At 40.0% G+C, this 14,370-nt stretch overlaps 3 protein-coding genes across 5 annotated transcripts; 2 read left to right on the top strand and 1 right to left on the bottom strand.

Annotated features, from left to right (window-relative positions):
- Nucleotides 1–1,288: 1,288 nt before the first annotated feature.
- Nucleotides 1,289–6,106, top strand: syf2 (SYF2 pre-mRNA-splicing factor). The gene is made up of 7 exons (XM_028395289.1): nucleotides 1,289–1,438; nucleotides 1,726–1,824; nucleotides 2,070–2,195; nucleotides 3,086–3,203; nucleotides 4,195–4,285; nucleotides 4,860–4,958; nucleotides 5,698–6,106. The coding sequence occupies exons 1-7, from the start codon at nucleotides 1,421–1,423 to the stop codon at nucleotides 5,861–5,863; spliced, it is 717 nt and encodes a 238-aa protein (XP_028251090.1). The 5' UTR covers nucleotides 1,289–1,420; the 3' UTR covers nucleotides 5,864–6,106.
- Nucleotides 6,107–7,978: 1,872 nt separating this feature from the next.
- Nucleotides 7,979–11,236, bottom strand: rsrp1 (arginine/serine-rich protein 1). Of its 3 annotated transcripts, XM_028395275.1 has the most exons (6): nucleotides 10,797–11,236; nucleotides 10,185–10,372; nucleotides 9,790–10,097; nucleotides 9,500–9,675; nucleotides 8,425–8,505; nucleotides 7,979–8,333 (listed from the first exon to the last, which is right to left on the bottom strand). In XM_028395275.1, the coding sequence occupies exons 2-6, from the start codon at nucleotides 10,349–10,351 to the stop codon at nucleotides 8,178–8,180; spliced, it is 888 nt and encodes a 295-aa protein (XP_028251076.1). In that variant the 5' UTR covers nucleotides 10,352–10,372; nucleotides 10,797–11,236; the 3' UTR covers nucleotides 7,979–8,177. The 3 variants fall into 3 exon arrangements, 2 of the variants coding, with proteins under 2 accessions (XP_028251076.1, XP_028251075.1); XM_028395274.1 differs by having other exon boundaries at nucleotides 9,790–10,372; nucleotides 10,797–11,235; XR_003669453.1 differs by having other exon boundaries at nucleotides 8,268–8,333; nucleotides 8,425–8,967; nucleotides 9,178–9,675; nucleotides 9,790–10,372.
- A 1,420-nt stretch (nucleotides 11,237–12,656) lies between these two features.
- mgst3b (microsomal glutathione S-transferase 3b) lies at nucleotides 12,657–14,332 on the top strand. Its single transcript, XM_028395292.1, has 4 exons — nucleotides 12,657–12,901; nucleotides 13,013–13,135; nucleotides 13,406–13,478; nucleotides 13,993–14,332. Exons 1-4 carry the CDS (start codon nucleotides 12,776–12,778, stop codon nucleotides 14,091–14,093), a joined length of 423 nt encoding a protein of 140 aa, XP_028251093.1. The 5' UTR covers nucleotides 12,657–12,775; the 3' UTR covers nucleotides 14,094–14,332.
- Nucleotides 14,333–14,370: the final 38 nt, after the last annotated feature.

Here is a 14,370-nt window from a genome sequence, read left to right as displayed (position 1 = left end):
AGAGGTAGCTGGACTTAAGTTGACATTGATTGATGACATTGACATTGATTAACAAAGACGGTTCATAAAGTATTATAGGCTATAATTCTATTTAAGGAAATATTAAATTAAATAAGCCGTTTAATTAATGACTTGATATAAAGCGTAACAGTTTTTATCGTGTTTACGTATATCTTTGTCGTAATTTCCGGTATGAAGTCGAATTTCCGGTTGCTTTCCCCAGCGTAATAGTGTTGGGAGGTTCGACTCTTCTTACTGACTCAAATCAGTTACTCTCGAACCCTCACGTGAACGAATCTTATTGTGAGTCATTTCGTTCATTTCGTTCATTTTTACAGCCGGTGGCGCCGTGTCCCTCTGTAGTATAGTGCCGCGCATTGATATGGGACAAAGTATAATAAGTATAACTACCACAAGCAATTCAAAGCATGTGAAAACATAAGAGGGCAAATACACACCACGGTACAGTGACTTCTGTCCTGCATCCTCCCTGCCAGTGTTGTTTAACAGTGCCACAGTGACTAGGTAGCTGTCACGTGACAAATGAACGAGAGTGTACTGCTTCACACACACATGAGCTGTGAACGAGAACGAATCTGTGCAGCCTGTGGAGCTTGTCACGTGACAAATGAACGAGAACGAGGAGGAGAACGAATCTACAGCTCTGATCCGTGCAGCCTGAGCAGCCTATCACGTGACAAATGAACGATGAGCGAGAACGAGGAGGAGAACGAATCTACAGCTCTGATCCGTGCAGCCTGAGCAGCCTTGGTTACATATGATTTCATGACTGGATAATGTACTATTATATTTATTATTTAATGGCAGAGTATAACACAAAACATGATGTCATTTTAGAAAGCATTTATTTACAAACACACTTTACATTATATACACAATAACACTACACATCAACAACAAGCAAAGACCATTAATTATAATTTCATGAATACATAGCGTTTGCCTGGTGTCACGACAAATTGAGGAGCGTCAGATATCAGACATTCATTTCCTTGTTTGTTTCTGAGTCCACAGCCCCGCAGCTGAGCTTCAGCTCTCGCGTGACAAATGAGCAATCCGGAACGATTCGTATGAACGATTCGTATGAACGATTCGTATGAACGATCTGTGAACGAGTCACAAGTTCCTTTGCTGATCATTTGCTGCTGGCCAATTGGCACACAGCCTGAGTGGCTTGGCCGTCACGTGACAACAGAACGAAGATCCGGGGGCTACCGCGACTCAGGAACGAATCATATCTGTTTCCTGTCCTGCCAACTGAGCTTTATGCGGCTGCCTGCCATGTAGCGAAAGAACGAATCACTCACTGAGGGGACTCGTTACCCCGATTCATATAGAAGATTCGTTCATATCGAACGAATCGTTCACGAGCAACACATCACTACAGCGTAACACAACAATGGCGTCTTGCAGCGAGGTAAGCTGTTTTTCGTTTTGAAGACCAAAATATTACATGTTCGATCTTGTTTAGTCGATTGCAGTCGACACGTAAGGCTCCTTTTAGAATTACGTTTCTGTTTTCCAGCAGAAAATGTGTTTTGTCTTTCGGTTGTTTAAGTTCTCTTGTTGTTGTGCCAAGCTAGCGTAACAGATGTTAGCATGTTTGCTAATTATCGTTGGCTCGTCTTTACTGTTGTCCACTAAACTGCCTCGTTTCATGTAATGTGCCGTGTAGCTAGATTATGGAGCTGTCATTACTTGCAGGAATCCTCTGTGGTCGCTGAGGAGGAACAGACTGAATCTGTCGCGTCGCAGAAGAGAGAATCGAGGCTGAGGAAATTTCGAGAGTTGCATTTCAAAAGAGTAAGCTGTTTACTACATACATTTAATTCAGTGCATGCTGTATGTTCCTATAAGGTGTCTGGTAAGAGTTTGTGAACGTTTTGACGCACACAGCTGCGAACAACACATTTAAAACCACAAGCACTCTCACTGTATATCTAACTCTTATTCATGAAGTATGTTTTGGTACACACTACACTCATGTTGATGCCCCGTGTATATAATTGCCTGTAAAGGCTGTTATAATGTGTAATTATTCATTACAGAATGAAGCACGTAAGCTTAACCACCAAGAGGTTGTAGAGGAAGACAAGAGGCTGAAACTACCCTCTAACTGGGATGCTAAGAAAGCCAGGCTGGAGTGGGAGCTTGCTGAAGATCAAAAGAAAAAGGTTTGCAATATTTTGGTAGCCATTGCTATTATAAAACTATAACAAAAATTACATCATAGTGTATAACATGCTCATTTGCTGATATTAACCTGTATGTATTGTAACATTTATTAGTGTTGTGCTTCACCCACTTTATTCTTATTCTTCCGTACGTTTTTTTTGGCGCAGCGTATCTTCAGCATACATCGACCGATTTCAGCCATTTAACATTGAAGTCTATGAGAGAGCCGTTTAATGAGGGTCATCTGCCAAATGTATCTCCTCCTACAAATCTCAAGCTACAGACTCCATTTTAGGCTGAAAATGCTCATTAGATGCTGCTCTATCAAACTTGTATTCAGAATTTTCTAATTCCGAATCGTTGGAGTGGCTTTTGAGGTCTCCTCTGAGTTTAACATGGCAGGCAGGGCTCATATTTGTAGTCTTTATCAGATTTTAAGCACTGTAAGTGTCATATTGATCATCCTTCAGCGGTATACTACTTTTCCACATTAAAATCACACAGCATGTGCTTCTTATAAGCTTATGGTATTATTCCAGCCTCAGACCTTTCATATGGTATATTCACAGGCTATTCTTTAAGGTCATGACTTCATACTGTTCTTGTCTTCAGCTGTGTCTCTTTCATATCTTCATGATATTAAGATGTTCTACTTTTCAAAATAAGAGCTTCATCTTTTCAAATTCTTAAACGTGTTTCAGCAAATTAAATTCAGATTGCAGATTCTTGAACAATTCAGAGCAATCCTTCACATCAGCATTCAAAGCAATGCTTCAGCTGCAGCAATCAAACTTGCATTTTCTTCCGGAAATGCTTTTTCTAGTTAGTTACTGATATACTTCCTTTGCTTTGTTTTTCTTTTTGCAAATAAACAACATTTGACTCGTAGGAGTGTGCTGCCCGAGGTGAGGACTACAACAGAGTGAAACTGCTGGATATCACTGCTGATGATGCAGAGCGATGGGAGAGGAAGAAAAAGAAGAAGAATCCAGACACAGGATTTGCAGGTAGGTGGTTAAGATTGCTTTTTGTTTGCAATATCTTTATTTTCCATATTAATTTTAAGCTGCCTTATTGCCTGGAAAGGACGGTTGCCCCATATTCTCTAATGGCTAACCCTAACCTGGATCTGTTTTCCTCATCTGTAACTCAAATCAGTGATCATAATTCTCCAGAGGTGACATGAATTCACATCACACTCCCCCCACTCCTGGTAAATAAGTGAAACACTTAAGTTTAGAGCACAATAAATATAAATAAATCCAATGTGATTTATTTATCAATTAGAGGAAAAAAATGTTTCTGTCCCTTTCCCATCTAATGTGATTGATAAAGTCTGCACTGAAATAGTTATCACTAAATAATGGTATTGACTCTGGCATCCTTCTGAAATTGTTTTTAGTCACAGTAGGAAGTAACATTAAAGTGAAGAGCAATTAGATTAAACAGTCTTTTGGGCAACACCACTGTCACGCCACAAAACCATAGTCTGTTCATTTAGCAAATAGTCATTTAATACAATTTACCACTAAGGAAAGTGGTGCACCGTAATAGTAAATGGTGTCCTTTCTTGTGCCTAATAGCATGTGATTGTTTGCAACTCCTTTATTTAACTTTGATATAAAGATGCCACTGCCTTAGTCCTGCATAGCAGCACAGTGTAGAGTAATACTGGCTGGATGTAAAGACCTGGATACTAATCATCTCAAACTGCCCCCAGTTTAATCTGCTGGAAGAAAAAGACAAGCTGTGTTTCCTAAATATGGCTGCCATCTGTTACATCAAAACCTGCCCTGAATTAAAAACCTCTAGGGAGAAAATGATCACCAGAGGGCCTTCAAGGGAGGAAAGGAGGAGAAGAGTTGCCTCTTCATCCTTTCCTAACTAGCCGCAGGTTGCGTTGCTGAGCCTCGTGCCTGCTTGCTGTTTGTTCCGCTAATTATAACTTTTTTTCTCTGTCTCTCTCTCTCTCTCACACACACACACAATGGACTACAGGTTATGCTGAGGCTCAACTCCGACAGTACCAAAGGCTAACCAAGCAAATCAGACCAGACCTAGAAAGCTATCAGAAACAAAGGGAGGAAAGGTAAAGTATCTTTGCAATATGTGTATTCACATGTAAATTCACAGCTGGATGCTAAGAAATGTCCCCTGGCATTACAGCATCTTTTGTGATTTCAGAACAGGGCCATAAAGGGACATAAAAGTAGTCTATGGGACATATCTGCTATTAAGACCATAGTTGTGAAAATTTAAGTCAAGTAAAATGAATTGTAATGTTTGGCTTGGTGTATCATGCAACAACTCAACCATCCCATGCACAAAGCATTTTCTATATGTTACGTGCCCTAATCTGCCATCGGTTAACTGTTGACGTAGTTGCATATTCTGAAAATCATTTAAAGGTCTAAAGTGTAAATAAAGTGCTTTGCATGCTGAAGCCAGTAAGAATTCAATGCCTGAAGGTTTTTCAGCCATAAAAGCTGCCATGTGCAGCACCGTGAAGAACGTAGCATCACAGTTTCCCTGCAGGTCACATCATCTTCCCTCATTAGGATAACCATTATCACAAAGATAGGATAGAAAAACTGGCCAAAGTATGTCAAAATGTTGATTATGTGTGGTTATCCATTTCTAATTCTTTTGCTGGTGCTCCACAGCGGTGAAGACTTCTACCCCACATCCAATAGCCTGATCCACGGCACCCATGTCCCTACAAAGGAGGGCATTGACCGCATGGTGGATGACGTTGAGAAACAGTAAGTCATGCTTAACAGGCAAAAAAAAAGATGGCATATCCTCTCCTGACCCTCAATTAATTCAATCTCTGTCCTTGTTCACTAATTAAGTACCAGCCTCTCACGCAGACCACAAAGATAAACCCTTCTACTGACTTGCTCTCTGTGGCCCATAGCAAACAATTATAAGCAAAAAACTGGGCTAGTAAGCTAAAACCTAACAATAAAAAACATTGACAAAATAATGAACAGGTCTTTGTTGTTTGTGAAATGCCCCTCAACAGAATTTTATCTGCAAGTGTGTATCAGGGTTCAAAGAATACCGCTTGTCCTGTTAGTAGGGGTTACACTGTTACTTTGGTGTGATGCTGATGTCAAGCAGAAGCGGTCTTAAAAGTTTTGCCTCTGCCACAGACATCTCTTTCACCTTTGATCACCCTGGTCTTTCCCTGAGCTGTTCTATATTTGAGGCCTGTGTAAAGAGATGCAACTGTGGGGCATTAGACAAGGATTTAGTTGCCAGGGTATGACGCACAACAATGCTTTGAAGACACAGTGAATCAAGAGTAGGAGCTCACAAATTGACAGTGTTTTCCTCTGAGTGTGTGTTAGGTTTTCCATCACCACTCTCTTTGCCAAATGTAAATGCATACCCCCAGATTATTGCCTGTAGCCAATTATTGTTATTGGATATGCCATGGATAGTGGCCATACTGGTTTATGAAATCCTCCCTAAGCTGCTTTTATTTGTGATTGTCAGGATCGAAAAGCGTTCCAAGTACAGCCGACGCAGGGCCTACAACGACGATGCAGACATCGACTACATCAACGAGAGGAACGCCAAGTTCAACAAAAAGGCGGAGCGCTTCTACGGCAAATACACAGCAGAGATCAAACAAAACTTGGAGAGAGGCACAGCTGTCTAGCGAGTCTGGTCAACTCAAACCCCGTCTTCATTTTGGATGCATTTTTTTCTTTTTGCTATACCAAGAGAATTTATGAGCTAGTGTTGAGTGTTATAAGGCTTTCCTCTCCAACGTCTTTATATCACACTGATAATACAATAACCTGTGACATGTATGTTTCTATGTACAGTTTTAGAAGTTAAAACGACCCGGTTATTATTCTTATCCTTATTTTTAAATAAACCACTTCCAATTATTCAGTTATCTTGCACGCTTGTTGGTTTTCCTGCGTGTGGTCTCATGATATTTTGAGCGTGAGAATGAACTACCATTAGCTACCATCTTACCTCAGGCATATTAGGAGATGTCAGCCAAAGAATGTTTTAGTGTAGGTGAGCAAAGAGACAAGGACAAACAATTGGGTAATTCAATTTATTCATTTATCATCTGCATCTCAGTACTAACTTGCCCAAAGCTGGGAGATGAGCAGGAAAGCCTTGTGACTGAAGAGAGAACATGCAAACAGGTTCCCATGTAAGACTTGTGGCATGGTGGCTGAATGTAGTGGCATTGCACCCTCTGCAGGACAGACAGCTGTTGGTGTCTGTACAAATAGAGAGCAGTTAATGAGACTGTTTACATTCCATTGGCTGGATTGTATCTGGATTTGGTGAACCCCACAAAATATATTTGTGAGATGTTCGGAAAGGAACACTATGTTTATGTTTTGCTCATGAAGAGTAGAAGTCATCCCCGGATACCTTTGATATCTGACTGCTTTGGAGCTGTTTGGAAGTGGATTAAATCTTCAGGTTTATGATTGAAATATTTTTTGTAGTGTTATCTGATTAGCCTGAGGATGTTGGCTGGAAATTCTGTAGGGAACAACACAGCATAAATTGACTGTTGTCTCACATAGTCTGACACCTTTGATTCTTTAACTGCCAACTGCCAGTTAGTGGGTGTGATTTAAGCCTGGTAAACATGATAAAATATGTTTCATTGGGTGCCTGCAAGTGATCAAAGTTGCTAATTCTTAAATGTACATGAAACAAACACCTAGTGTGTTCTTTGGGAATCCATGAGTCATGCAAGAATGGCAAGATAAACCTGTCTTCTCTGATTTTCCTGGTAAAACCAGGTGTTGCTTTGTGTGCTTATCCATGCAGCGGATCTATATCAAGTAAACAGCAACTGCTTCCTGCATCACTTTTGCTTCCAACTTTATTTGCATGCGATATCTTCCATTTAAGTAATTAATTCAAATCAGATCAGTTTGCAGGAGGAGACGCACTGTCTGGCAGTAAAACATTCATAAATCTTGTGATGTGTAAGTGAATATCATCCTGATTTAAATGGATTACTATTTAGTGGATAAGCTGCCATTAGTAGTAATTCACTACCAGTAAGATCTTACCGGTAATTTTGTAGACTATTGCAATATATATATATATATATTGTATATTACATATCTAGTGAGGACGACTTCAGTTTTTAATGTTGTTTATGTATTATGTAGAGGTAATGTTATTAATGATATCTGCTGCAGAACAGTTATAATATTTTCCCTGGTAACTAATGAATGGACTAGAATTATAATTGTGAAAGTTTGACTTTTAGATCTCATGGATGGTTGTTTTCTTTTCTTTATAATCACAGCAGTATTATTTTGTCCCATTGTGGTGATCTTGAATTCATTCATACTCATATTATTGTGACTACAACCCAACTTACTTGAATGAACCGATTAAACCCTGGACTTAACACATGATGCACAGGTAAATACTGACACCATGTGGTCATCATAGGAACTGCAACCGACATTAATTTTATTTTTTTCCCCCTTTAGTTTATTTAGCTTTAGCCCAGACCTGTGTTAGTAGTATCTTCACTAAAGTGGCTATTTACTGCAGAGTATTGTTTGTTTGTATATTATATTCCATTTAATTATATTTGAATACAGTAATTTGTTTTTAAATGTACTCACTCCAACAACTGAGTGTTCTTAGCAGGTTTCCTTTATCTTAACCAATGATTCTAATGCACTATTCTACTTAAAACCTTTAACTTTTACAGGCGCAAATAGAAGCACTGAATGCAACCTTATTTATGTGACTGATCAAAAAATACAACCAGTAAATTTTTAATGACGTGTTTTATTGAATTTATGATACACGTTAGGGAAATGAAATGAATCCCACCTGAATGAATTCCTCACTTCTTCCCATTTAAATCTTTAACATCTGAAAGAAAATATCAACCATGAAATGACACATCAAAATATGTACAAAACTATGTACAGTTATTTACACTCTCCATGAGATCTGCCACACTTTTAGTGCGACATGAGAGTGTGTTTGCGTGCTCTGGAGGGTTGGGCTGATTTGACTGGAACCCACTGGCCGTAGGGCTTCCTGCTCTCATAGCTGTCCACTCTGGGAGTTACCTTAACACCAGTCGAGGCTATGACTGTTGGCTTGACCACTGAATTCTGAAAAGACAAGAACCATTTTATTTAAACTGTTGAATTTGTTTAGTATAATGTTGAGTTTTAGCTTCAAAAGTAACAGCAAAGTACTTACATTATTGCTGAATACAATCTTTTTCCTCTTTGGGGACAACTTTGGGCTGGACACATTTGTAGACTCCGCCTTCTCTCGGCTCTGTTAAAAAAAGAAAAAGACACGGGAAATATACAGTTAGACACAAGAGTGAGTTTTGACAGTTTGTGAAGTTCATATGGATAGATTACATGTTACATTACCAATACTAATAGTGTTTTCTATTGTGTGTACAGTAATTATCTTCAACAAACTGTAGCTCTCATGCAGCCCCTCCCAAATAACTAATGAGCACTTGAAGGGCAGATTTTAAAAAAAGAAAAAAAAATGTAAACGAAGTATGAAAGTAAAAGAAAATCTTCTGAAGTCTAGAGTGGCAGAATGATGGTGACGCACGTTTCCCAGCCCCTTAGCACACATCTTGTGTACCAACTTATCTTTGGAATACGGAGAGGAGTTCGTCATCTGTTTTAGTTTTCTTGACAGGAACTGTCAATATAACGCAGTCCACACACCTGTGCTCCATCAGCGAGTGGAGGATTCTGCTAAATAACACCATTTTAACTGCAAGCATAAATACATTGTCAAAATTCCACTTCCTATCAAATTGGAGTCAGTTTTACAATATTTGAAAATGTTGTGCATCAATGTATCTATGTGTTTAGTTAGCAGTTGTATTAACTGTGTACAGCAGATCTAAAAGTGAAGTTAATCTTTATCCGTGTTAAATTGTTAAATGACACATTGTAAATATTACAACAGTTATCAGGCAACCTTTTACGCAAACATATAGTGTCGTCACCCAATCCCAATCCCAGGTGCTGATGATTGAAGGAGACCACTGTCATGTTATCTATGAAGACAGGAAATTCAACACAACACAGACCTCAAGATAATTGGTAGACAAGTGTAGAGTTTGTTGTGAACAAAAATGGTATCAAGCTAGAACAAATAGTATGAGAATCTAGAAGCTATTCTTAAATTCACCAATTACCTTAATTTTTTTTACATCTACCTTAAGTTTCCTTTTTTCCCCCTCATCCTTTTGTGTGTGCTGTGCTCCACATAAAGCTAACATTTCCTCACAGACACTCACCTCTGATGCAGTCTTTTCAGGATCATGTCTCACCCTTGCCTCTGGCTCTGGTGATGACTGTTGGGACTCTAATGACGCCAACAGTATTGGTTTCACACTCTCTGGAAGCTCCAGGTTCTGCACTCCAAGAATCTTCATAGCATTGTCCTTTGCAGTGTTGAGAAGCTCTCTTTTATCTAGGCAAGACAAAGAAGTGGAGAGCTGATTTAATCTGTTGTACTCAACAATCCTCTTTTGAGTAAAAATACAGGTGAACGAAATATTGCTCCCCTTTAATCTAATGTACTTACCATGCAAACTCAAACTGACAGAACGCCCAGAAGACCTGGATCTTGACCTGTACCTGTAGGGTCTGGTTGGGGATTGAGAAAATTTGCATCTGAACTGGCTTGTGGGTCTCCTGTTTCTGCTCCAGTGGCCGAAAGACCGGCTGGAGCGAGACCTAGAACGGGACTTGTAGCGTCTGCGGTGTGAGTATGTGTCTCGGGAGGATGAGCGGCTGTAGGAGCGAGAGTGATCTCTGTAGCAACGTGGTCGGGAACGGCGGTGACGGCCACCACCATATCTGCGATCAGAACATCTGCATTTTGAGGATTGCCTGTGGCAACGAGGGCGAGAGCGGGATCTGGGGTGAGAGGAGGATGTGCTGCTTGATGAAGAGGATGAGGAAGATGGAGATCTGTACCGTCTCCTGTGGCTGCCACGTCCCCTGTAATGGTCAGAGCCAGAGGAGGAGCTGCTAGAAGATCGGGAGGGAGAGGAGGCAGGGCTGTTCTGGTCAAAGATCACATTGATGCCATCGCTCTGGCGAGCCTGGGCCATTTCAATGTGTGAGACTTCTCCCTTGGCCATTATGTAGGTTTGTGCAACGGCCTAAAATAGAAAAAAAAAACAAATCTCCATCAGCATTAAAGATAAAGCATGTTTACAGAACCCAAATCTTAAACGACTAAGTAGATATCAAGAGATATGCCCTGATGGTACAGATCAGAACCTGAGAGCGACAGCTTGTTTTTGCATAATCCTTGTTTGCTCATTGCTGCCCCTAGTGGGCAGAGCGTTGTTGCGTAACGACAAAGCAAGTACCGATACTGGAAATTTCCAGAATGACGTAAGCTAAAGATGGCTTCGACTAGCCTGAACTAACGTCCGATATGCTTCAAAAGACTTAAATCCCATTGCTTAGGCTTTACACATTAAGTGCACAAATAAAACGTACATGTTTAAAAGTATAACATTTAAGAATCAATGTTAGAAAACAACATAACAAAGTTGAGGTAGACATTGTCTAATTTACCGGGTCACTGAAGCTCGGGAACGTCGTTACAAAAACGTCTATAAAAAGTGAATGCTGTGAAAAGTCGAAGTCTACAATGATGTATCACCAGTATTGAACACAAAAAAAATCGCTGGTTAGATGGTCTGCAGCCAAAATGTTATCGAAAACACTTCCGTAGTCTCTTCCAACAGTTCATCCGTCTGTCGTCGTCACTCAAAATGAAGGAGGGGCAGCAGCGGCTGCCTTTAAACTGCCTGGAAAGTTCCAGTCATGCGCTGTTCGGGACCGAGTGACGGCGAGATCCCAAAGTGGCACAAAAGAATAAACGTGATGAACGTGCAAAGGTGTGCGCTATGGTTATGTTATGCTATGAAATGCTGCGTTATATTACGATACGCTGCGGTCAACAAAAACTGTGGCCACCCAGCTTCCTTCTCCCCTACTAACACCCGTGTCGGTGAGTGAGTGCCCCTTTTATAGATTCCAGTTGTCGCCACCTACACTCACGTGACGCAAATATTCCCCATCACCATGACAACCAGGCTAACAAAACGACAAACTACTCACTGTGCCGTCCTCGGTATATGTCTGCTATCCTTTGACAGGCCAGTTAAGCCACGCCCCCGCCACACCGTGGCTTTTGAAAGAGTTTTGCGTTTTTTTGTCTTTTCCCCTTTGATGACATCAGTGAACATTTGACATGGCAACGTACCAAGCTAAAACAAATTGGCTACACGTTAGGGGGCGCTATAGAGCCATTTTCCTATGTGCGTTTCAAAAGTCAGCAAATTTCAAAAATTTTCTACCAAGTTTGGTGAGTTTTGGGGCATGTTAAGGCCTCCAAAAAGCGATCTTGGGGGGAGGGGGTGAAAAATAATAATCCCTAGGGTTTCAATAGGGCCCTAATTACCGCTATGAATTAAATTTTTTAACAGTCAATATGCATTTATGAACTAGAACTGAATAAAATGTTATTAATACGTTGTATGTCTAACAAACCAAAACCTACAATATTAACAGAATAATATATCATGTTATAAACAACTCTACATTCGCACATTTACATCTAATCTGTACACACGCTGCACGGCAATCACAGTCAAAGAACTACTCGATCAAATGTAAAAAATATCAACACAAGCACAAAACAATACCATCAGATTCCATCTAAAGATCAACAAGATAAAGTAAAAACAAAAGTTACATACTCACGATGCTGCGTTAGGCGTGAGACATCAACTGTTTACACTGTGACTAAAGGCAGCGGCTCCAACTAAAGCTGAGTCTCCATTCTGTCTCCATGGTAACATGACGCTGTAGCTAAGTAGCTGGGATTCTTAAATATCTACGTCAATTAATGCAGTGATTATCTGTTCCTGAATAAATTATATAAATAAATCACGCCAAATGCCACTTTGGGATCTCACCCCTAGTGGTCGTGACCAGCCCACTCTAGAAACTGGCTAAATGATTCGGCCCAGTCGATGTGACATATAGAACTAAAGCCTATACACAGTATACAAAGAGCATTGTATGCTAATAAACCTAAATGAATCAGAGTAAAAACATGGTGCTCTGAGGAGGTGAAGGATACCTTTTTGTCAGATGTTTTATCGTGTTCTTTGTTACTATGTTGTGTATAGATCACAGTCTTAATGGTCTTATGGGAAACATCTATACGTAAATCAGACTTACAAACAATAACATTACATCTTTACAGCTGTGGTGAAATGTAGGCTTTAATTTAAAGTTTTATTGAGATATAGACCAGAGGGGGGAATGTTTAGGAACATACACTTAGATGAGAAATTTAGTGGTGTTGCCCTTTAATTGTAATCCCGGAACACAAACTCTCGCGATGTTTTATGTAACTCATGGTTGTTTACTTTGCTGCTTCCTGGTCTGATAGTGGCTTCTCAGATCTCCTTGGACATTACACTGCCTCTCGTGTCGTTTGCTGCCGCTGTGTTCTACTGATTTACAACGAAAGTTCAAAGATGGATGTCCTCACCGTGCTGCCGCCCAACTTCGGATATGTCATATTTGTGTACCTCTACAGCTGGATAATGCTCACGTACTTAGGGATCAAGGTTGGAGCTGCCAGGAAGAAGTTTAACGTAAAGGTAGGTTGAAAGTCCGTCTAGTGTTTAAAATTCTGAAAATAATTAGGAAGAAAGTCAACAGATACGTGTTTTGGGAGCGTTTGCATGTCTGATTATATGTTTACTTTGCAGTATCCCACCATGTACAGCGACAAGGAGCCAGTGTTCAACTGCATCCAGAGAGCTCATCAGAACACTCTGGAGGTGTATCCACAGTGGCTTGTTTTCCAGACCATCGTTGCTCTTGTTTATCCGGTAGGCCTGCTCATCATTGTACACATTTAATCATAGTCATAACCACAAGTTTGCGGTTTTGTGCCTTGGATCTGATAGTCCGTGGTTGAAACATGTTATGTGGGAGGGGAGAACACTCCTCATGATCTTTGGCATGAATTCCCCAGATAACAAAGTTCAAAAACCAGTGTCACCATGATTAGGCACATTTTCAGTAGCATAAAAAAGTAGCCTATAAAAAATGACTTTAATAAATGTTTCTTGTTCCTTATGTGTGTTTATGTATGTTAGCTGTCAGCATCGGTCCTGGGGGCTATTTGGGTGACCAGCAGATTTTCCTATGCCTGGGGCTACTACACAGGAGGTAAGATGTGCAGATAACAGAGCAGATATGAATTTATAGATTTAGTGAATGCTATGATGTTATCCTTCTCTTTAATGGAACACAGTCAGAATGAGTCTTTGAGGAGCAACTATACACAACAATAAGCATCAAAAATAATTACTTACAGTAAAGACAATAAATCTGTGCTTATGTGACAAATCTGTGCACTGTCATGTTGTTTCTGACAATTTGATCAGCGAAAATGAAAACTGGACATTCTTGATGTTGATGGGAGCTTCTTCAAGCGTTAGTTTGATAAATTAGTACTGACCAAATGAATGTGTAATATTTTGCTTTTACTCTCAATTGTTATTATGTTGGCACAGATAACTCTCCTAAGGCTCTGGCTTAAAACAAACACCTTGGATTAGTAGTTCTTCTACACAGGAACATGACTGTAGTCCATGTGTTACAGGGGTTACAGGGCAGTTATTGCCTGACATGTTTGTATATTTCTTTCTTAGTGAAAGTGCATTGTTCTGTTTTATTTCAGACCCAGCCAAGAGGATGCACGGTGCCTATGGCTACATTGGATACCTTGGTGTCATCATTCTGTCCATCTCTGTAGCTCTGCAGTTGCTTGGAATCTATTAAGATGATTGTCATCTTGTGTTTGCCCAAGAGCTTGATATCGACTAGCATGGCATTTTCGAACATACCAGCAATTGTGTCTGTGAACTGCTCCTAACATGCTAATTTTAACTGTGCTAATAACACGTTTCTATGGACCACTAACTTGATATTCTTGATATGTTTTTATGAATGTGCACTCTGTGTACTCAGTAGATCACAATCAAAAATAAATTAGATGATGGCTGATACTACAATGACAATTGCATTGTCTTTGTTCTTTATTATTTATGTTCACAGT

This window comes from Parambassis ranga, chromosome 22, assembly GCF_900634625.1.
Source record: "Parambassis ranga chromosome 22, fParRan2.1, whole genome shotgun sequence".
Lineage (NCBI taxonomy): Eukaryota > Metazoa > Chordata > Actinopteri > Ambassidae > Parambassis > Parambassis ranga.
This window is presented reverse-complemented; position numbering and strand designations above follow the sequence as displayed.

Excerpts from the sequence above, each read along its gene's own strand:
- syf2 (XM_028395289.1), top strand. Across the intron at positions 1,825-2,069 it reads GAGAGTTGCATTTCAAAAGA|AATGAAGCACGTAAGCTTAA; the intron begins GTAAGCTGTTTA and ends TATTCATTACAG. Across the intron at positions 3,204-4,194 it reads TCCAGACACAGGATTTGCAG|GTTATGCTGAGGCTCAACTC; the intron begins GTAGGTGGTTAA and ends AATGGACTACAG.
- rsrp1 (XM_028395274.1), bottom strand. The coding sequence starts at position 10,351 with ATGGCCAAGGGAGAAGTCTCACACATTGAAATGGCCCAGGCTCGCCAG. Across the intron at positions 8,506-9,499 it reads CTGAAAAGACTGCATCAGAG|AGCCGAGAGAAGGCGGAGTC; the intron begins GTGAGTGTCTGT and ends TTTTTTTAACAG. Across the intron at positions 8,334-8,424 it reads AGATTGTATTCAGCAATAAT|AATTCAGTGGTCAAGCCAAC; the intron begins GTAAGTACTTTG and ends TTGTCTTTTCAG.
- mgst3b (XM_028395292.1), top strand. The coding sequence starts at position 12,776 with ATGGATGTCCTCACCGTGCTGCCGCCCAACTTCGGATATGTCATATTT. Across the intron at positions 12,902-13,012 it reads GGAAGAAGTTTAACGTAAAG|TATCCCACCATGTACAGCGA; the intron begins GTAGGTTGAAAG and ends TTTACTTTGCAG. Across the intron at positions 13,479-13,992 it reads CTGGGGCTACTACACAGGAG|ACCCAGCCAAGAGGATGCAC; the intron begins GTAAGATGTGCA and ends GTTTTATTTCAG.